The 24,230-nt window shown below is 37.2% G+C and overlaps 2 protein-coding genes across 2 annotated transcripts in view; one reads left to right on the forward strand and one right to left on the reverse strand.

Moving 5' to 3' along the window:
* Positions 1–371: 371 nt before the first annotated feature.
* Positions 372–24,230, reverse strand: part of LOC117328215 (mannosyl-oligosaccharide 1,2-alpha-mannosidase IA-like) — a 49,041-nt gene continuing 25,182 nt past the window's right edge. The window contains exons 5-11 of the mRNA XM_033885662.1: positions 16,792–16,915; positions 16,301–16,394; positions 11,379–11,494; positions 10,484–10,592; positions 10,196–10,300; positions 2,081–2,253; positions 372–667 (exon numbers count right to left, since the gene is read on the reverse strand). Coding sequence (XP_033741553.1) covers positions 455–667; positions 2,081–2,253; positions 10,196–10,300; positions 10,484–10,592; positions 11,379–11,494; positions 16,301–16,394; positions 16,792–16,915 — 934 coding nt within the window. The 3' untranslated portion in view covers positions 372–454. The remainder of the gene's footprint in view (positions 668–2,080; positions 2,254–10,195; positions 10,301–10,483; positions 10,593–11,378; positions 11,495–16,300; positions 16,395–16,791; positions 16,916–24,230) is intronic.
* LOC117328216 lies at positions 5,225–7,575 on the forward strand. Its single transcript, XM_033885663.1, has 3 exons — positions 5,225–5,365; positions 5,665–5,761; positions 6,140–7,575. The coding sequence occupies exons 1-3, from the start codon at positions 5,256–5,258 to the stop codon at positions 6,788–6,790; spliced, it is 858 nt and encodes a 285-aa protein (XP_033741554.1). The 5' UTR covers positions 5,225–5,255; the 3' UTR covers positions 6,791–7,575.

Raw genomic sequence — 24,230 nt, forward strand, 5'->3', positions numbered from 1 at the left:
AGGTATATTATACATCACACCTGTACTACTGTATTATATATCACACCTATACAGGTATATTATATATTATATCTGTACTACTGTATTATATATCACACCTATACAGATATATTATAGATCATATCTGTACTACTGTATTATATATCACACCTATACAGGTATATTATACATCACACCTGTACTACTGTATTATATATCACACCTATACAGGTATATTATATATCATATCTGTACTACTGTATTATATATCACACCTATACAGGTATATTATATATCATATCTGTACTACTGTATTATATATCTCACCTGTACAGGTATATTATACATCACACCTGTACTACTGTATTATATATCTCACCTATACAGGTATATTATATATCACACCTGTACAGGTATATTATATATCACACCTGTACTACTGTATTATATATCACATTTGTACTCCTATTTGCCACTACTCAGCCTTAACAGGGAAGGGGTGGGCCTCTGTGTTGAACACCCATTTGTCAAGAGGTATCAGGTCGTCGTCGGAGAATATTAGATACAGATATTTCAATGTCTCTGCCAAGAAGAAGCTTTGCTGCACATCATCCAAAGATGGCTTTTCCTGGTACACGTCACGGAGGCCAGAGAATCCACCTTCCACTCGACAGTGCTTATTTAAAGCCTGAAAGATATTTGAACATAAACTACAGATTTGTTTTTGTGAACAAAAATATGTATCCTTTACTAGGCATTATATAAGATATGTTTGCACTCAGTTGAGCTTTGACTTGAAAATTAAGGCTCATAGTACACTGCACATCACTTATGGGCGATGCACATCAAGAATAGGGTAATTCACAAGACATCTCCGAGGGATCTGGATTGGCACCCACCACTGAATAAACTTTATTGGGATCTCTATAACACTAATCTTTCCTCTACTTTTTTCGTCTTCCTTTCAATCACTTGAAAACAAAGGAAACTTGAGAAAGAACCAGCTTCAAATACAAGAGGAACCTACATACGAAACTGAACATCGATCGAGAACTTTCTAAGAAATAATGATAACTTATTTCAAATGTCAAAATTCAAAAATGGCTGCCTTTTGGCAATCTTATTTTCCTATCAATATAAAAAAATGAAATAAGGGACCAAGGAGAACTTCCATATGAAATTTGAGAAAGAGCCATTGAGGACTGACTGAGGAATAGTGAAAATAAACCGTCAAAATTCAAAATTGCTGCCTGTTGGAAATCTTTATTTCAGATAAGTCTCAATATCTAATATACACAAATACAGACCAAGGGGAACCCCTGCAGATGAAATTGGAGAAAATCCATTCTGTCCTTTCTGAGAAATATCGGTAACAAACTTCAATCTATGAAAAATTTGTTATCAATCTCCAAATAAACTATGCACAAATAGGGATCAAAGGGATCCTGAATATGACATTGGAGATAGATGCATTGGTTCTTTTTGAGAGTGGTAACAGACTTCAAACTGTCAAAATTCAAATGGCCACCTGTTAGGCTAAAAATACACAAATTCATTCTATCTGTTTTCTTTTGAATCTTCTATCCAGTGTTATTGTACCTGACTATTGAAATATTTCTTCCACAGAAACCTAATATCAACTCCCTGTCCTTTTGGTTATTGAGAAGAAAATGTTAAAAAGATTTTAGCCTATTTGACCCCTGTGAATGTAAATCAAGGTCATTCCTTTGAACAAACTTGGAAGCCCTTTCCCCTCACCATTCCACAGGACCATTAACAGGTCTCTGTGCCTAATAGATATTGAGAAGAAGCTGTTTAAAGAAAAAGATGACGCTGGATGGCTGGATGTTGCGCCATGCACGCAAAAGTTCTCTTGCCCTTCAGGCAGGCGAGCTAAAAATGTGAGGGATTCTGGTTCTTTACTGCTTTTAAATTTGAAATTCATACATGTAGTTTCAGTTCACCATCTACCCTCTGTATATGTGTCTAATCCAAACCTCCCAGTAGATGTGACTTATGTGACTTCATTGTATATATGTGACCTCGTATATGTGAGCCCCCCCCCCCCTAATATATGTGACTTTTCTGTATTTATCCGTACCTGAGCAGCCTCCCAGGCCCAGTCTCTGTATTTCTGATCCTTGGTGGTCCTCCACAAGTAAAAGTAACCCTCTATCACTTCTGGACGTAGGATGTAGTACTTTTCATTCTGGCGGATAGATTTGGCTTCGGTGTTACCATCAAACCGGAAAGCCTCAGGACCCAATTTTGTGGCTACCGAAAAAAAACATCAGACCATGTCACATTCGTTGTAGTAACTGTGATGTTATAAACTCTACAGTTAGCTATATTTCAGGCAGCAAACCAAACACAATCAATCACTAAACATACCTAGAAGTGTGTGGCATACCTCACACAATCAGACCCAGTAACATGTATGCACACATGTACTTACCGCAGTGCTCATACGACTTCAGACATGTGTTGGTAATATATCTGGAAGTGTGTGGCATACCTCACACAATCAGACCCAGTAACATGTATGTACTTACCGCAGTGGTCATACGACTTAAGACATGTGTTGGTAATATACCTAGAAGTGTGTGGCATACCTCACACAATCAGACCCAGAAACATGTATGCACACATGTACTTACAGCAGTGGTCATACGACTTCAGACATGTGTTGTTAATATATCTGGAAGTGTATACCTCAAACAATGGGCCAAATGGGCCTGTATAGTCAATCTGATTCTGCTGCAACTCTGAAGTTGAACTTGGTCATTTCTGCAGATACTAAGCCAATGGGGTTCATCGGGGAGTTATCCCTCTTGACGTCACTAGGGGGCGCCCGTGTTTTAGTTGGTATAACGTAAACGTAAACAATATGGCGTATGAAGGCTGGAAAGTTGAGCGGCTGAAGTTGGAATTAGCGAAGCGTGGTGCAGTATTGCGGGGGAGGAAAGCAGATTTGATTGAAAGGTAAACTTTGATATTTTGTGTATATGAATATCTTTCATCATGGTAGGTTTACTCATAAAAAGTGGAATAGGAAGTCAAATGCGAAGAACGAGCTGTCAACATGACAGTGAAACAACTTGACATGTGATGTCGAGACCCGATCACAATAAAATCGTTAGATGGTTCTCATAACACGAATAAATACAGTCTATCCACTTTTAGGTTAATTGACGTCGAAATGATTGTATGTATACCTATAAATTAATAATGGGCAAATAATTTTGTGCGGCGATAAGAATATTGCGTAGGCCTGTGAGATCCTATCAGGGCACCGATCGGGAGTAGGCACCAAGTATAACTACTTGTTGACAAATTACAATTCACCGAGTTGTCTATTGCAAATTATACTTAGAATATGTTATCTGAAAAACTATGCTGTCATATGAAATGTAATAATTGTAAGTTTCAAGTGTATTGTTGCATATTATTTTCAGGTTAGAGGCATACGACAGGAACCACAACTTCAGGGACAATGTTGCGTTTTTACCAAGACCTCCTGCGTTGCCTAATTGGCCAGTAGGGATATTCGGGTTTCGGCAGTTGACACTTGACCACAAAAATCAATTGCCAACTCTTGGAATGGCACAGGTAGAAGGTATATTGCACATTTTATTTAATTATATTAAACATTGCTCGTCATATTTTTACATACATTGGTGTGTGATTTACATTGAGAAGCCTGCATATTCAGTGTATATAAAAATATTTATCCTTTGAATACATTCTGTATGATTATAACATTGATACAGTATTGAGTAACACAGTGATTCAGTAACAAACACATGGCTTAATCTTTACAGGACATAATATGTAAACATATGTAAAACTGTTGCAACAATTGAATTAAATTGGATGAAACTAACATTTTATTTATCATCATCACTGTGTTTTAATCATCATTTACATTTTAATATAATTTTGTTTGTACATAATCCTAACCTATGAATTATATAAACTTTTTTGTAGGTTATTTTCTGTATAGAATGGCAGCAGACAACCAATGCCAGTCAGACATTCAGGCTATTTCCAAAGGGAGCTTGCTAATGGAATCAGGAAGGGTTGAGGCATGCAGCTTCAAAGCAAATGGACATGATGTGTTTCTGACCGGAACAGTTGCAGCGGCAATGAAGAAAAAAGTAAGCTTACACAATTGCAATACACCAGAAAAAAAATCACATGATTTTAACTCTTGAAACAATGCTTCATGACTTAAGATTTGCAACACTGTAATTTCGTTCAATGTGGTATGGTTTTTACAGATTTCTTACAACTACAAGATTAGACTTGGGGCAAATGGTGAAATAATAAATACTGATTGTGAATGTCCAGCTGGCAAAGGTCCGTGTGGGACATGCAAGCATATCGCAGCTATTCTCCTTGTGCTTATCAAGTTTATTGAAACTGGTAGGCTTGCTATTCGGGGAAGTTGTACAGACCATCTACAAACTTTTCACAAACCGAAGAAGAATTATCAAGGCAATAACAAAAGAAGTGTTCGTTCAATTTGCTTGTGTTTTTTAACCAATCAATAAACCAGTGGCAGATAGTCATTTCTGAAATATGGCTCCATTTTATATTGCTGAATGTCCATTTACAAAGTTGAAGCTTTCAAAGAAACTCATAGTTTTATAAATCTGCCTTAGGTTAATTGAAAATGTTCAGTTCCTTTTCAGAACGTTATACTGATACGGTAACATGTTACTAAAGTCAATGGCCACACCCACAAAACTTTTTGTTGTTGTTGTTAGTAAATTGTTTCTGTTTTTCATTATTATGCTGTTTTTTTCATGGATCCAAAACATACTGTCATAAGAAATGATATATAGTGATAAGTTAATGATTTACATCATAATAACCATGTAATAAGCATTTACTTAAAAATAAAGTAAACCATATCAGCTACTTTTGATAACTTTTTTATTTTAGTTTAGTATATTCATTTCAGTATGATGGCTATAATTAACAGAATATACAACCTCAATTTAGGGGAATTTTACATATCTCTGAACGAATATATAATACATAAGTTCACTACATTACAACAGACCATGTAGGTCAATATAACACAACTCTCAACTCACTATTTATATATCTTTTTTTTTTTTAAACATTTGTATAATTATTCGCTGTATGTTACTGTATTCAATATTGAACTTCACCAATGAAAACTTAAAAGTAACTAACATTAATCAGTTTTGGCTGTCACAGGTTCACCAGTAAAGGCTGAAGATATTGAATCCAACTTCGACATTAACATGGATGATCCAAGACCTGAGAGGTTCAGAGGCAATAATGGATACAACTCATTTGTAAGGAGCCAAGTGATCAACTATTGTGCAGTATCATCCAAGGACCTTGCATTTAGGTAAAATGATAAACACTTAATCATAGAAGTGCATTATTGTAATTAGATCTATTAACATTGGTAAAAATATTACATCTTTAATTCATTTTAGCAGCCATAAATTACCACTATTATAAGTTATCTAGTATCATTATACAATGATGTCAAAAGTTCTACAAAACTTTATCCATTCTATATCCAGACTAATACTTGATAGCAAAATTATAGACAATGCAACACCTTGTACTATGAAATTACTAAATAATATATAGTTGGAAATGAATGCATACATACAATAACATTCAGTAATTTTGAAACAGATATCTTATGCCGAAGGCAAATATACAAGTGGCAGCAAGAGACCATGACTACACTACACTACCAATGACAGAACATTGGGTTGATACTGGAACTAAGGTATGGTTATCAAAAATCAAAGAAATATGTTATATAATGTTTGATTTCCTAATGAGACATACATGATTGTCAAAGACTTATACTTAAAACCATTTTCTGCCACTTCCCTTCCAAAATATAAATACTGATAACTTGATGAGGGATATTGCAGAAACTGTACTTTTAAAGAAAATAATTTCAGTGAATGGGATCATAAAAGTAATACAGAGAGAGTGATTATACCAATGGGTTATTCACAAAGTTTATTATTAGTGAAGTTGTCGAATTCTTCAAAAGAAAAGAAATTGGGTTCAGTATGAGGTTCAAGTAACTCAGATAACCAATGTTTGGTACATTAATTAAATCCTAACAATAAAAATATGTTTCTGTTTTCTATAGGTGTCATCTATGGAAGAAGTCCTGGAGATTGAAGAAACTACAAAGAAGCAAAGTGTGTGCAAGAAATGGCACCAGGAGAGAAGATGGCGTTTGACATCCTCCAGATTTGGCGAGATTTGTAAGGCAACAGACCGTAGAAATAAGGAAAAACTGTGCCAGTCTATCTTCAGGCCAGCCAGACTCACTTCACCAGCCATCATCCATGGACAAACTTTTGAGAGGGCTGCTATTAAAAAATTTGAAGAAATTAATGGTATAACAGTCAACTTGTGTGGTTTGAGAGTGGACATTGATAACAACTTCCTTGCTGCCTCACCAGATGGCATAACAAGTCAGGGTGACATTGTAGAGATCAAGTGTCCATATAAAGGTAGAAATAATGCAATTTCTGTAAATAGCAACTTTCCTTTTTTAGGAAAAGATGAAAATGGAGACATGCATCTTAAGCAAAATCACAATTATTTTTATCAAATTCAAGGGCAACTCAACATTTGTAAGAAACAGAGGTGCTTTTTTGTAGTCTATACTTTTAAAGATATTTTTGTAGAGGAAATTTATGTTGACAATTCTTTTTGGTCAGGTAGTATGCTGCCAAAATTAGAGTTATTTTACCAGAAATACTACAGAAAATTCGTTGCAGGGAAAATGTAGTTTTGCAATCTTTAAGTTATATATGCCATAATTCACATAATGGCAAACCCAGAAGTATTTTTATGTTACAAATACCCTGTACAATGTTGTTTTAAAGTCATTACAGATGCTTTACAAGAATCATTTTTCAAATACTTTTTTCTTGGAATGGCTAGTCTGTTATATTCCTGGAACAAGAAAGATGATGAAAGGTTAAGATTTTGAAAGTCAACTTATTTAACTTACTATGGATTGTCTGAAGTTCTGAATAACAAAACATATATACAATATTCTAGATCCAAGAGCAACCTTTGAATGTGAAAGATTTGAATTCAATATTTTAAAGGTTTTAGCTAAGCCAATCACACGTTCAACATGAATTCTTTTGGAAGCAATGCGCCGATCTCTTACTACATCTTCTGCATCTAACTGACTTTTGCCCTTCAGCATAGTTGGTGTGTTTACTTTAACATCACGTGATGCAAACAGATCTTGCACCATGATTCCTCTGTCTGCCATGATACTATCACCTGAATCAAACATTGAACGATCATGTAAAAGACGAGAGCGCTCAATAATCTGACGGTCACTTGCAGAGCCTCCATAGGCATCAGATATGTAGGAAATAGCACCTTTTGGTGTGCACCCAACCATAGTCTTAAGAGTGTTTTTGTTTTTGTATGAGGAGAATGTAGCGCTCTGGGCATTGACATTGCGTGGCTTATGAATCGGAATTTCAGTTGCATCCAAAATAACTCTTGTATTGCTAAATTGGGAAAAGTTCTCTGGCATGTGTTCATCCACAATATCTCGTGAGGGCCAAATATCAAGTTCTTTCAATTGAAAATATAGAAAGTTTATCCAAACATTTAGCAGAGTTGAAACAGTGGTTTCACTGATATGAAAGAGATGACCAAGTTCAATGTTTTCTGTTGCTCTGCGTAACTTCATAAGTGTTAAAAATAACTGATTTTCTGGTGACAAGACAAGAGGATTTGAACTGCAAATCATGTGCAGCTGGACCAAGTATATTAAAAAACAGCATGAAATGGTCGTAGTCATCGAAACCTGTATAGTATTTGAGCATCTTGGGACAGCTGCGATAATTTTCGATGGAATATCCTTGTCTTCCCCCTTGAATCTCGCACTGAACAGACATATCACTGAATGACTGACATTGATCATTTTCAACATGTTGAGTATTTATCATTATCTCAGGTTCACTTTCTATGATAACACTGTCTCCTACACTAGGGGTGGGCACTACATCACTAGGAGTTACTATGTCTTCTCGTCTCTTTTGACGTTCACTACGTGCTTTAGCAGAAGGACTGGCAGTATTTCTAGATGAGAGTAAGAATACTGAAGGGACAGCATTAGGTTTTAATCTTTTGCGTTCTCCTGAAATAAAACACCAAGTAAGGATAAGGTCTTTGATGAGAAAAAAACACTCGCAGTATTTTACTTTTGGGTGTTGCTAGATGTAAATTACACTTTGACCATAACTATATTGAACCCTTCAGATTTCATAAATGGTGAAATATCTATCTGGTGTATACCAGGTAAATGCATTATATTGTTCCTAATGTTCAGTTTGATATATTTATGTTATTGCTATCCCATGAAGTGATAATATTGTGTTAACTACATGTTCATGATGTTGTATCTTTAGTAATGTCTATATACATGTACATAAAATATAGATCAGTTAAACTGAATTATATTAACATGATCTGGTCATTTATTGGTGTCTTTATACATGTATAGCAATATAATAAAATGATATTAGGTTGGAAATGGAGTAAGTGTATTTTTTTCATTAACAGATTGGAAAACGCTTATGTGAATTAATGTTATGAGTGAAATGTTGTCATTATAACAGAAAAAACGGTGAGTTTCGTTTTCTAACATCTATTTCAGCTAAAACAAAATACATGTAGGTGTGTGATCACACTGCTGTATCCAGATAAGAAACTTCACGCAATTATGATTATGTATATAATAATTAACTGAACCGGAAGCGGGTAACATTTCGTGACAAGTCCCAACTTACAAGACAAAGGTAGGTTATATTACATGTATGCTGACACACGACATTTCATTCGGCATAATCATAACAAGTCAATCTTATCAATGAACGTTTTAATGTTCCTTTATAAAAGTTCGTCTTTCCTCTGAAGAAGGCCGTATACAGCGATAATATCGATATATCCTTACCGAGTAGAGTCTGTTGAAAGTAGTCAGAGTCCAAGAAGTGTTCCGAACAGACCTTGGAATGTTTGCCTGGTTCCCATAAACCTTTAGTCTTTTCGTCGACACGACGAATAGCAACTCGCCATAACTTTTTAAGGTTTGGATCAGAAGGGAATGTATGTCCGCTTCCATCAGATTTACAACCGGGAACGCAACAATAATATGGCATATTTTACAAACGCTACGTAAAAGTTACACCTGCTTGACCTTTGTAAAAGTGTATTGGAACTCTTCAGTCTTTCGAGAACATACCAACTAGAGCACAAACGCCATCTGGCGGCAAAAAATGCAGCCGATGAACCCCATTACCACCTTATTCAAATATCAGAGTAGGCTAGGTTTATTTAAGTCAATCAAATTTCTTTTCCTTCATTCCAGCATACTATTGGCCTAATATCAGGTCTTTGAGTCTCGTGGTTATTGAGAAGTTGTTAGAGAAGTTGAAGGATTTTAGCCTTTTTGACCCCTGTGACCTTGAATGAAGATCAAGGTCATTAATTTGAAAAACTTGGTAGCCCTTCACCTCAACATGCTACAGGCCCAATATTAGGTCTCAGAGCATCTTGGTTATTAAGGAGAAGTTGTTTAAATGGAGAAGTTGACGCTAGGCAGGTGAGCTAAAAATCAGATCCAGTAACATGCATGTACATATCAGAGCAGTGATATGACTTGTGACATGTGTTGGAAATATATCTAGTATGTACTTACTGGAGCAGTCATACGATTCGTGACATGTGTTGGTAATATATCTAGTATGTACCTACCAGAGCGGTCATACGATTCGTGACATGTATATCTAGTATGTACTTACCGGAGAGGTCATACGATTCGTGACATGTGTTGGTAATATATGTAGTATGTACTTACTGGAGCGGTCATACGATTCGTGACATGTGTTGGTAATATATCTAGTATGTACTTACTGGAGCGGTCATATGATTTGTAACATGTGTTGGTAATATATCTAGTATGTACTTACCAGAGCGGTCATACGATTCGTGACATGTATATCTAGTATGTACTTACCGGAGCGGTCATACGATTTGTGACATGTATATCTAGTATGTACTTACCGGAGCGGTCATACGAATCGTGACATGTATATCTAGTATGTACTCAGAGCGGTCATATGATTTGTGACATGTGTTGGTAATATATCTATTATGTACTTACCGGAGCGGTCATATGATTCGTGACATGTGTTGGTTATGTCAGCTCCAAGCTTCAGATATTTCTCCTTGTTGTCCGATCCTTCAGCTCCCAAGGCAAACATCCCTCCTATAAAACAAGTCATCTCTCTTAACAAATGTACTTACAGAATGAAAATGGGACTCGCATAGGTATAACTCACACCCAACAGTGATGGAGTGTGGATGTAAGATTGATGGGTGTGTGTGTTATTTTTATAGTGAGTATACAATGAAACAGCAGGTACATTGTTGTGTATAGACAATTTTTTACCACTGAAGCAGGCCAAGTGATCCATCTTGTTTTCTATTCTGCCAGATTTGAACTCTGCCACATAGCGCAGACCACCAGGGGACGTCTTCACCAGTTTCTCATCAATAGCCTGAGTAGGACAAGAACATGGTTAGGTTACATGCTATATACCTTTTCAGGTAAAAGAAATAATCCTTTGGGAATTAAGAGGGCCTGTATCACTCATCTAGATATTTCAGCGATTGTTGCAAAACACACTACATTTCCAAAGAAGAAGTATGACAGATAATTTTGGCCCTGGCCTTTAGCCACTTGGGGCCAGACCGGTCTTTTTTGCAAATTTTAAGGCTTTTCCCCAAAGGATGCTTTTACAGATAGTACAGTTTTGAATCCTTACCCTTTAGGGATGCTACCAGACAAATATGAGTGAAAGCCATTGCTATAGCTATATTGCTAGAATTTCTTTTTTAAAGCAATAAAGCTAAATTGTCCCTTAAGGCACTGCCCTTAGGAGTCAATCCCACAATTGTGAATATCCACTCCTAGAGATGCTTATGGTCAAACTAGAAATGTAAGCCGATGGCTGACTAATACCAGTAACAATGGCAACTAAAATTTTGGTATCTTAACAGCTGCATGCACATCTGCACATATCCTCTAACATTCCTGTGAAGTTTTGAGAAAATTGTTCCACAGGTTTAGGAGCAGCTGTCCGGACAAACAAAATTAAGGCTCTTATTGGAAAACCTGTTTATAGTGACCAGTTACCATAGCAACCAAAATTTTGAGAAAAAAAAATAAAATGTGATGACCCAACACACACCTGTGGTGACTACCCTACACACCTGTGGTGACTACCCTACACACCTGTGGTGACTAGTTGATACATCATGTACTCCAGTTGTGATTGACTTACCTTGACTGCTGCATCATACATCTCACGTGCCTGGGTATCCTTCTTTCCGGATAGAAACCATGATTTTAGCAGGTACTCATAGAAACTGTCCCCAAGGGCCCCAATGGAAGTGTGCTCTGTGAGAATAAATAATACAGACTGGAGACAATTTATTTTGACAAATCTTGTTTAGAAACCTTTCCTTTATCCAGAAGCATTACTTAGTAAATGTGATCAAAGTAATGAACACCCCTCGAGTTTGTTCCCTCTGACATACAGTTATCTGTACTATGTAGTTAACACACCTGAGTTTGTTCCCTCTGACATACAGTTATCTGTACTATGTAGTTAACACACCTCGAGTTTGTTCCCTCAGACATACAGTTATCTGTACTATGTAGTTAACACACCTGAGTTTGTTCCCTCAGACATACTGTTATCTGTATTATGTAGTTAACACACCTGAGTTTGTTCCCTCTGACATACAGTTATCTGTACTATATAGTTAACACACCTCGAGTTTGTTCCCTCTGACATACAGTTATCTGTACTATGTAGTTAACACCCCTCGAGTTTGTTACCTCTGACATACAGTTATCTGTAATATGTAGTTAACACACCTGAGTTTGTTCCCTCTGACATACAGTTATCTGTACTATGTAGTTAACACACCTGAGTTTGTTCCCTCTGACATACAGTTATCTGTAATATGTAGTTAACACACCTGAGTTTGTTCCCTCTGACATACAGTTATCTGTACTATGTAGTTAACACACCTGAGTTTGTTCCCTCTGACATACAGTTATCTGTACTATGTAGTTAACACACATCGAGTTTGTTCCCTCTGACATACAGTTATCTGTAATATGTAGTTAACACACCTGAGTTTGTTCCCTCTGACATACAGTTATCTGTAATATGTAGTTAAAACACCTTGAGTTTGTTCCCTCTGACATACAGTTATCTGTACTATGTAGTTAACACCCCTCGAGTTTGTTTCCTCTGACATACAGTTATCTGTACTATGTAGTTAACACACCTGAGTTTGTTCCCTCTGACATACAGTTATCTGTACTATGTAGTTAACACACCTGAGTTTGTTCCCTCTGACATACAGTTATCTGTAATATGTAGTTAACACACCTCGAGTTTGTTCCTTCAGACACACAGTTATCTGTACTATGTAGTTAACACACCTCGAGTTTGTTCCCTCAGACACACAGTTATCTGTAATATGTAGTTAACACACCTCGAGTTTGTTCCCTCTGACATACAGTTATCTGTAATATGTAGTTAACACACCTCGAGTTTGTTCCCTCTGACATACAGTTATCTGTAATATGTAGTTAACACACCTCGAGTTTGTTCCCTCTGACATACAGTTATCTGTAATATGTAGTTAACACACCTCGAGTTTGTTCCCTCTGACACACAGTTATCTGTAATATGTAGTTAACACACCTCGAGTTTGTTCCCTCTGACACACAGTTATCTGTACTATGTAGTTAACACACCTCGAGTTTGTTCCCTCAGACATACAGTTATCTGTAATATGTAGTTAACACACCTCGAGTTTGTTCCCTCTGACATACAGTTATCTGTAATATGTAGTTAACACACCTCGAGTTTGTTCCCTCTGACATACAGTTATCTGTACTATGTAGTTAACACACCTCGAGTTTGTTCCCTCAGACATACAGTTATCTGTACTATGTAGTTAACACACCTCGAGTTTGTTCCCTCTGACATACAGTTATCTGTAATATGTAGTTAACACACCTCGAGTTTGTTCCCTCTGACATACAGTTATCTGTAATATGTAGTTAACACACCTCGAGTTTGTTCCCTCAGACATACAGTTATCTGTACTATGTAGTTAACACACCTCGAGTTTGTTCCCTCTGACATACAGTTATCTGTAATATGTAGTTAACACACCTCGAGTTTGTTCCCTCTGACATACAGTTATCTGTACTATGTAGTTAACACACCTCGAGTTTGTTCCCTCTGACATACAGTTATCTGTAATATGTAGTTAACACACCTCGAGTTTGTTCCCTCTGACATACAGTTATCTGTACTATGTAGTTAACACACCTCGAGTTTGTTCCCTCTGACATACAGTTATCTGTACTATGTAGTTAACACACCTCGAGTTTGTTCCCTCAGACACACAGTTATCTGTAATATGTAGTTAACACACCTCAAGTTTGTTCCTTCAGACACACAGTTATCTGTAATATGTAGTTAACACACCTCGAGTTTGTTCCCTCTGACATACAGTTATCTGTACTATGTAGTTAACACACCTCAATTTTGTTCCCTCAGACATACTTTTATCTGTAATATGTAGTTAACACCCCTCGAGTTTGTTCCCTCTGACATACAGTTATCTGTAATATGTAGTTAACACACCTCGAGTTTGTTCCTTCAGACACACAGTTATCTGTAATATGTAGTTAACACACCTCGAGTTTGTTCCTTCAGACACACAGTTATCTGTAATATGTAGTTAACACACCTCGAGTTTGTTCCCTCTGACATACAGTTATCTGTAATATGTAGTTAACACACCTCGAGTTTGTTCCCTCTGACATACAGTTATCTGTAATATGTAGTTAACACACCTCGAGTTTGTTCCCTCAGACATACTGTTATCTGTAATATGTAGTTAACACACCTCGAGTTTGTTCCCTCAGACATACTGTTATCTGTAATATGTAGTTAACACACCTCGAGTTTGTTCCCTCAGACATACAGTTATCTGTACTATGTAGTTAACACACCTCGAGTTTGTTCCCTCAGACATACTGTTATCTGTCCTATATAGTGAACACACCTCCAGGGAAGTGTTATCTGTCCTATATAGTGAACACACCTCGAGTTTGTTCCCTCTGACATACAGTTATCTGTACTATGTAGTTAACACACCTCGAGTTTGTTCCCTCTGACATACTGTTATCTGTCCTATATAGTGAACACCCCTCGAGTTTGTTCCCTCAGACATACTGTTATCTGTCCTATGTAGTTAACACACCTCGAGTTTGTTCCCTCAGACATACAGTTATCTGTCCTATGTAGTTAACACACCTCGAGTTTGTTCCCTCTGACATAGTTATCTGTCCTATGTAGTTAACACACATCGAGTTTGTTCCCTCAGACATACTGTTATCTGTCCTATGTAGTTAACACACCTCGAGTTTGTTCCCTCAGACATACTGTTATCTGTCCTATGTAGTTAACACACCTTGAGTTTGTTCCCTCAGACATACAGTTATCTGTACTATGTAGTTAACACACCTTGAGTTTGTTCCCTCAGACATACAGTTATCTGTAATATATAGTGAACACATCTCCAGGGAAGTGTTTGTTAATGGCACTAAAGAAATATGTATGAACTAGTGAAGGGTAAATATTTCATGGATTGAATTTTGTAGCCCATCATCCCAGCATATGACTGGCCCAATATCAGTTCTCTTGGTTATTGAGAAGAAGTTGTTTGAATATTTTAGCATATGCAACCAATATGACCTTAGATTTAAATCAGGTCATTCATTTGAACAAAACCATGCCAAAGGCCCAATATCAGGTCTCTGGGTTTCTTGGTTTTTCAGAAAATGTTGCTTAAAGATTTTTGCAAAAAGTGCAATTTCCTCAAATTGATCCTTTAGGAAACCGGTCACCTCTTGGTACCGATCAAAATGGAGATGTACAGAATCAACTCTTTTTTATTTTAGTAATAAAAAAACTTCCTAATACCGATCCCTCTGAATTTCGAATACTCAATCAATTTTTTGGGTCAAGAATGGTAACAAGAGGCCCATGGGCCTTAACGGTCATCTGACTCTAAAAGACCCTTGTACTATTGTAGTATACATACTCAGTAGCAAGTATGGTGGCACTGTTGGTCATGGCAGCCATTGTGGATTTTGGATCGACCAGAAAAAAAACAACACTTGGTCAGGACCATCTCAGGATAATTTCAGGTAAGTTAGAGCTCAATCCCACTGGTGGAACTTGAGAAGAAGTTTGAAATAGGTGTTGTTCAGGAAAACCATGATTGGGCAATCATGTTACTAAATGGCTGCAGTGGCTGCCATTTCAAAGTTTTTATGAAGCTGAAAAATAACAACACTTTGTTAGCTCCCCTTCCTTAACATCCTCACAAATTTCCAGTTCAATGGCACGAGTGGAACTGGAGAAGATGATTAAAATGTGTTTTGCAAGATGGCGGCCATGGTGGCCATCTTGGATTTCAGGCTGATCCGAAAAATAACAACACTTGGTCAGGACCCTTTCAGGGTGGATGGCGACGGATGAAGCACAATGACTACTGGGTCAGATGAACTAAAAATATAACCAACATTACCTCTGGCCTTACCCGAGCTAATAAGACAGGTACCTGACCAAACAACTGTGAAATCAACACCTGTGGTGATCTTTGTCATAAGCTTTGTCTTGGGGCATACATGGGTAGAAATTGGTACATAACACCTATACCTTGAGGATGATTTATGATTTAATTGTGTACTTATCAAAATGGTCAGAAAAAACCAAAACCGCATATAAAGAGGCTGATGGTAGATTTTAAAATTTTGATATCCTGAATCAGGGCATCCAGTAGACCCTTGAGAGTATGTTTTTGACTCCCCAAATTGAGATCTGACTCTTGGGTTTGAAGGGACATGTCTATTTGACACATGTTTTGACCCTTCAGATTTCTGAGAAAGGTGATTTGACTTCTGAAATTGCTAAAAGTCAAGGGTCAACTGGATGCCCTGCTGAATAATGTCAGTAGGAAATGGTTAACGTTTAAAAATAAGATGGACAGACGATGGACAGATGACAGACACTGCATCATGGCATAAGGTCACTTGCCCTTTGGGTAGGTGATCTGCTCTGCTTTCTGTGGGTGTAATACTGTAGGCATGTGTAATACTTACGCTGACCCCAGCGGCCTGTCCGGGGGTTCAGGTAGTTTGGATAGAGACCATTTGGTTTTTCTAAGGAATTCAATGTCTCACGAATCTTCATCACCTGTACACACATCAATACACATATTTTAAGACGGAAACAAATGACATATAAAATATTAGTTGAAAAAGCACTTCTCTAGAACAAAAGGCATTGTTATAGTCCTATATTATCAGGACTATTGCAATGAAATTTTAACTTTACCCATGCAAAATACATACTACATGTAAACAACAAATTACAGAACCAACCAAGGCATGGTCGTAGACACCTAACAACACCTGGTAACCAGAACAGTTACAATACCAACTAAGGTATGGTTGACGATATCTAGCCATGATTGAATGTTAGATTCCTGCTTTTTATAATAGATAAGGTTAATGTGCAAATGTCTTCTTGACATATTTGAAATTTTTCTAATGATGATAACTGTATTAGCTTTACTGCTGTGACAACCCACCTTTTCAAGGTAAACCTTATCTCCAGTTATTTCAGATAAATAGGCAAACTCTAGATGGAAGGATCCAAACTCTGCAAGGATGGAACAGCCTCCTGATGCCCAGCCCCAGTTACGACTGCTTCCACTGTCAACATAAAACATAGGTTATAATGGTTACAGTTAATGTAATTTTCTTTTTTTTTTCTCAAAAGAAACTGACCAGCCATTCAATGGCTATGGAACATTTTTGATGCTGTAATAGGTCTGAAGCTCAGACACATGGTCTGTCTAACTTGATCAAGCAGCCTTTGAAGTGTTATTAACAGACAGTGCCAGTAAGAAAAAAAAATTGTTATTTTTCCATTAGAAGTACAATGAGAAAATGCAGGGAGTAATGACAGAGGTGTGATAAGGTATTGAATTTCATGTGTACATCATCTCAACAGATTTATATGACGAGCCCACACCAAAGCCTACATGTACGACCAGACTGTATAAATGTACTATGTCAGAATCAAATATTTCACCAACACATCGAAATGTACAATCCAAAAGCCGTGTGTGTATATCAGAATACCATTTATATCACAGCACTGCATAGCACCACTATGAACACATGCCTTACACTAACAAAGTAAATGTATTACATGTTTAACACAATTCACATGTTAGTGGCCACATACAAGGATAATTATATCTCAGAACTACATTAATGTGTTGTGAAACGCATATCCCCCTGTTCCCAATTTGACTACACATGGCTGATGGCTGATTAATGATTGACCCCAAAAGAACTTTCATACGAGCATCCTATATCACTACCATTGATTACATGACCAACTCCTTAACAGCATACCAATCTGGTCTAACGAAACTTAAGGCAACTTCAAGGCCTATTATTTATTGTTTTACAGAATTTCCATACAGACATTATCATTAACCAGCCAGCTGCTTCACTCTTTTCATGAATGATTTCAGCACTAATTCCCACATCTGACTGAGGTCTATTCCAATTATACAAAATGCATTTTACCTCTGAACTGTCACCTTTGAATTCATGAACCAAAGAGTTAAACATGAATTCACAATGAATTAAAAGCATACTGGCAAAGCCGCATAGAAGAACTTTCCAATGCCACAGCTTAGGATTCAAGGCTTTTCAAGGCCTAATGTACAGTTATGCCTTATTCAGGAAAAACTAAACTTTAATTTTCCATTTTATCTGTTTGTTGGGTTAGCGTTATCACCCCAGGGACAGCCAGTCATACTGTGCCGGGGTCTCCTTGTAGAAGTTGGTGGCTACCTCAATGAAAAACACAAGGGAGGCCTGTTGCATGCCATCAAGAGTTATTGGGGTGAAGTTTTCCAAGAAACAAAGAAAAACTACTACGGGAGTGTCTAACTATGGCCATGCACCTCGGATCTTCACCTAAGGTACATAGGCCAATGCTCTAATCAACTGAGCTGTCCCAGCCACCATCTACACAGCATTGATGTTTGTCTCAAATGGATCTTTTAAGTATTAGCATATCTATAAACAAATGCAAAACTTCTTTTCCAAACTCAAAGAAAGATATCGGGACAAAAGAAGAATGATCTTTCTCCCAAACCATCCTCCTCTCCAAATCTTCCTCCCCAAACCATCCTCTTCTCCAAATCTTTCTCCCCAAACCTTCCTCCCCAAACCTTCCTCCTCTCCAAACCTTCCTCCTCTGCAAATCTTCCTCCCCACACCTCCCTCCCCAAACCTTCCTCCTCTCTAAATCCTCCTTCCAAAACCTTTCTCCTCTCCAAATCTTCCTCCCAAAACCTCCCTCCTCTCCAAATCTTCCTCCAAAAACCTCCCTCCTCTCCAAATCTTTCTCCCAAAACCTTCCTCCTCTCCAAATCTTCCTCCCCAAACCTTCCTCCTCTCCAGATCTTCCTCCCCAAACCTTCCTCCTCTCCAAATCTTCCTCCCCAAACCTTCCTCCTCTCCAAATCTTCCTCCCCACACCTTCCTCCTCTCCAAATCTTTCTCCCAAAACCTTCTTCCTCTCCAAATCTTCCTCCCCAAACCTTCCTCCTCTCCAGATCTTCCTCCCCAAACCTCCCTCCTCTCCAAATCTTTCTCCCAAAACCTTCCTCCTCTCCAAATCTTCCTCCCCAAACCTTCCTCCTCTCCAAATCTTCCTCCCCAAACCATCCTCCTCTCCAAATATTCCTCCCCAAACCTTCCTCCTCTCCAAATCTTCCTCCCACAAGCCCTCCCCTCTCCAAATCTTTCTTCCCAAACCTTCCTCCTCTCCAAATCTTCCTCCCCAAACCTTCCTCCTCTCCAGATCTTCCTCCCCAAACCTTCCTCCTCTCCAAATCTTCCTCCCCAAACCTTCCTCCTCTCCAAATCTTCCTCCCCAAACCTTCCTCCTTTCCAAATCTTTCTCCCCAAACCTTCCTCCTCTCCAAATTTTCTTCCCCAAACCTTCCTCCTCTCCAAATCTTTCTCCCCAAACCTTCCTCCTCTCCAAATTTTCCTCCCCAAACCTTCCTCCTTTCCAAATCTTCCTCCCTAAACCTCCCTCTCCAAATCTTCCTTCCCAAACCTTCCTCCTCTCCAAATATTCCTCCCAAACTTCCTCCTCTCCCTCCTCTCCAAATATTCCTCCCAAACCTTCCTCCTCTCCAAATCTTCCTCACCAAACCTCCCTCCTCCCCAAACCTTCTTCCTCTCCTAAATCTTCCCCCCAAACCTTCCTCCTCTCCAAATCTTCCTCACCAAACCTCCCTCCCCTCTCAAAACCTCCTCCTTCCCAAATCTTTCTCCCCAAACCTTCCTCCTCTCCAAATCTTCCTCCCCAAACCTTCCTCCTCTCCAAATCTTCCTCCCCAAACCTTCCTCCTCTCCAAATCTTCCTCCCCAAACCTTCCTCCTCTCCTAATCTTCCTCCCCAAACCTTCCTCCTCTACAAATCTTCCTCCCAACACCTTCCTCTGTATATCTTCCTCCCCTGCAAATCTTCCCTCCCCAAACCTTTGTTTTTTGTTTATGTCTAGAGCATGACACGTCCATCAGTTCCAATACAGCTACATCATTTCCTAATGAAAGTGTATAAAATTACAGCTATGGAAATCAAACCATTTATTAGGTTTAACCATTGACAATGAACAGAGCGTTTTTTTTTCATCCTCTGTAAAATCAATAGAAGTTATAGAGATATAGGAACACTGACGAGCCATATTTGGCTCTGTAAAAGTTATGTAATACAGGACAGCCACATAAATATTTTCCTCATCTTCCTATCTCTATACAAGTTCCTTTTTCCATTTTAAATACTACATGTATTGAGAATACAAGCCCAACTTGTTTTACAAAATGTAACTTCTCACATTTCCCTGCTAATGAAACAATTTCACTTGGTCTCCATTAAAAAATACACAGAAAATCAATGAACTGAATTCAAACTGTTGGTAGAAAAGTTTCTTACAGGGAAAACAACATATTGTTTCTGATATAATACCTAGTGAAGGCTAGATATTCTAAACATGGTATGAAATTTTTATATCAAAAGAGAGTGCATTATGAGAAGATCTGATAAACTAACATATTGCCTACTAATTACATTGTATGCCTACCTGTGTGTCTGTGACTGATGCTTACTAAGACACCTGTCTGTGATTGAGACATACAAAGACACCTGTCTGTGATTGAGACATACAAAGACACCTGTCTGTGACTGAGGTCTACTAAGTCACCTGTCGTTGACTAGACTGAGGTCTACTAAGTCAGTCTACTAAGTCACCTGTCGTTGACTAGACTGAGGTCTACTAAGTCACCTGTCGTTGACTAGACTGAGGTCAACTAAGTCACCTGTCGTTGACTAGACTGAGGTCTACTAAGTCACCTGTCGTTGACTAGACTGAGGTCTACTAAGTCACCTGTTGTTGACTGAGGTCAACTAGGTCACCTGTCGTTGACTAGACTGAGGTCTACTAAGTTGTTGACTGAGGTCTACTAAGACATTTGTCTGTGACTGAGGTCTACTAAGTCACCTGTCTGTGACTGAGGTCTACTAAGACATTTGTCTGTGACTGAGGTCTACTAAGTCAACTGTCTGTGACTGAGGTCTACTAAGTCACCTGTCTGTGACTGAGGTTTACTAAGTCACCTGTCTGTGACTGAGGTCTACTAGGTCACTTGTCGGTGACTGAGATTTACAAAGACACAAATCTGAGCATAATCTATAAGACATCAGTCTCTGATTTAGCTAAACTTAGTCAGCAGTTTATTATTGATATTTACCAATGCCAAATATTACATTAGGAGGACATAAGAAATCAATATCGTGAATGAGTAATGATCCTTTAAGTAAACATCCATACAGCACTCTCAAAGATAATTATCAATGGAACAAAACTGAACATGAGATTCCTGTATCAGATTATCCTTTCTGTATCAGATTATCCTTTCTGTATCAGATTATCCTTTCTGTATCAGATTATCCTTTCTGTACACTTGCTGGTTTCTCTAGGACTGATCTGCTGGTAGAGGAATGAAATAACTTATAGCTTAGAATCTTGGTGGATGTATCAAGACCGAAAAAAAAGGAACACAAATGTAGACTGTACAGTAGTCCTGGTGGACGAATCAAGACCAAAAAACGGAATTCATCGGTCACCTGGGTTTTGAAATATTTAAGTAACTTCAATTGACTCAATTTGGCCCCGCCCATTAGCCCAGGGGGTCAGTCAGGGCCAATATGTGCATACCATCAAGCTATCATCCCATGCTAATAATGTAAACAAAGTTAGAATGAATTCCAATAGAAATCAAACAAATGATTGTTAAAAATGTGATTTCCCTATATAAACTATGGTAAACTTTACCCCCTCCCCAGGGCGAAACTTGAGACCCCAGGGTCATGACATTCACAGTTTTTGTAAAGTACCTTATATAATTATGACCTTTCTATCTGTGAAGAGTATTTGATTCTACTGTATCTGGGAGATGAAAAGAAGATTATTGAAATTTTAGTCAATCTGACCCTTTTTGGCCTTGCCCCCTCATGATCAGGCACCTGTGAGGTCGGGACCATATAATTTACAATTTTTGTTGACCTTTGGACATGGAAGCTTTCTGCCAAATTTCATTCTTCCTATCTAGCCATCATTCTATATTTCCTCCTACCTAGCCATTAATCTATATTTCCTCCTTTCTAGCCAACCATCAATCTATATTTCCCCCTCTCTAGCCAACCATCAATTTATATTTCCATCTATCTAGCCAACCATCAATCTACATTTCCTCCTAACTAGCCAACCCTCAATCTACATTTCCATCTATCTAGCCAACCATCAATCTACATTTCCTCCTATCTAGCCAACCCTCAATCTACAATTCCATCTATCTAGCCAACCATCAATCTACATTTCCTCCTATCTAGCCATCAATCTACATTTCCTCCTATCTAGCCATCAATCTACATTTCCTCCTATCTAGCCATCAATCTACATTTCCTCCTAACTAGCCAACCAACAATCTACATTTCCTCCTATCTAGCCAACCAACAATCTACATTCCTCCTATCTAGCCAACCAACAATCTACATATCCTCCGATCTAGCCAATAATTATTCTTTTTCTCAGCATAGTCTTCTTTTTAAACACTAGAACAGATAGACCAGCAAACAAATCACTAGCCAAATCTAGTCGCTTCATTTGCTCAACGTATTTGCTCACAGATAATTTTTTTGTTTTAGAAAGAAGGTGTACATCCATCACCAGCCAGACGATAGATATACACTCCGCAAATGAGCCTTCAGCTAGTTGTATCACTAAATATCATCAGCACATTTCAAACTACAATCCTTTTATTTTTAAATACATTTCAGGCCTCGCTTATCACGACTGTAAATTGTTCAGTTCTTCCTGCATTGCTGTGTAATGTGTTTTTACACCCAGGACAGTAACACAAATCCAACCTCTATTATATAGACACAACCTTTATATTGACAAGATATGATTTTCAACTTTTATATTTACAACAATATGTCATATACAACCTTGGTAGACAACAATGTATGATATACAACATGTATATAGACATTAATATGTCATATACAACCTGTATATAGACAACAATATATCATATACAACCTGTATATAGACAACAATATGTCATATACAACCTGTATATAGACAACAATATAGCATATACAACCTGTATATAGACAACAAGATATCATATACAACCTTGATAGACAACAATATATCATATATACAACATGTATATAGACAACAATATATCATATATAACCTTGGTAGACAACAATATATCATATACAACCTGTATATAGACATCAATATATCATATACAACCTGTATATAGACAACAATACGTCATATACAACCTGTATATAGACATTAATATATCATATACAACCTGTATATAGACAACAATATATCATATACAACCTGTATATAGACAACAATATATCATATATAACCTGTATATCGACAACAATATATCATATACAACCTGTATATCGACAACAATATATCATATATAACCTGTATATAGACATTAATATGTCATATACAACCTGTATATAGACAACAATATATCATATACAACCTGTATATAGACATCAATATATCATATATAGACAACAATATATCATATACAACCTGTATATAGACAACAATATATCATATATAACCTGTATATAGACAACAATATATCATATATACATCATATATACAACCTGTATATAGACAACAATATATCATATATAACCTTGGTAGACAACAATATATCATATACAACCTGTATATAGACAACAATATATCATATACAACCTGTATATAGACAACAATATAGCATCTACAACCTGTATATCGACAACAATATATCATATATAACCTGTATATAGACAACAATATATCATATATAACCTTGGTAGACAACAATATATCATATACAACCTGTATATAGACATCAATATATCATATACAACCTGTATATAGACAACAATATATCATATACAACCTGTATATGGACAACAACATGTCATATACAACCTGTATATAGACATCAATATATCATATACAACCTATATAGACAACAATATATCATATACAACCTGTATATGGACAACAACATGTCATATACAACCTGTATATAGACATCAATATAGCATATACAACCTGTATATAGACAACAATATATCATATACAACCTGTATATAGACAACAATATATCATATACAACCTGTATATAGACAACAATATATCATATACAACCTGTATATAGACAACAATATATCATATATAACCTATATATAGACATCAATATAGCATATACAACCTGTATATAGACAACAATATATCATATACAACCTGCATATAGACATCAATATAGCATATACAACCTGTATATAGACAACAATATATCATATGCAACCTGTATATAGACAACAATATAT

This window comes from Pecten maximus, chromosome 5 (genome assembly GCF_902652985.1).
Source record: "Pecten maximus chromosome 5, xPecMax1.1, whole genome shotgun sequence".
Classification (NCBI taxonomy): domain Eukaryota; kingdom Metazoa; phylum Mollusca; class Bivalvia; order Pectinida; family Pectinidae; genus Pecten; species Pecten maximus.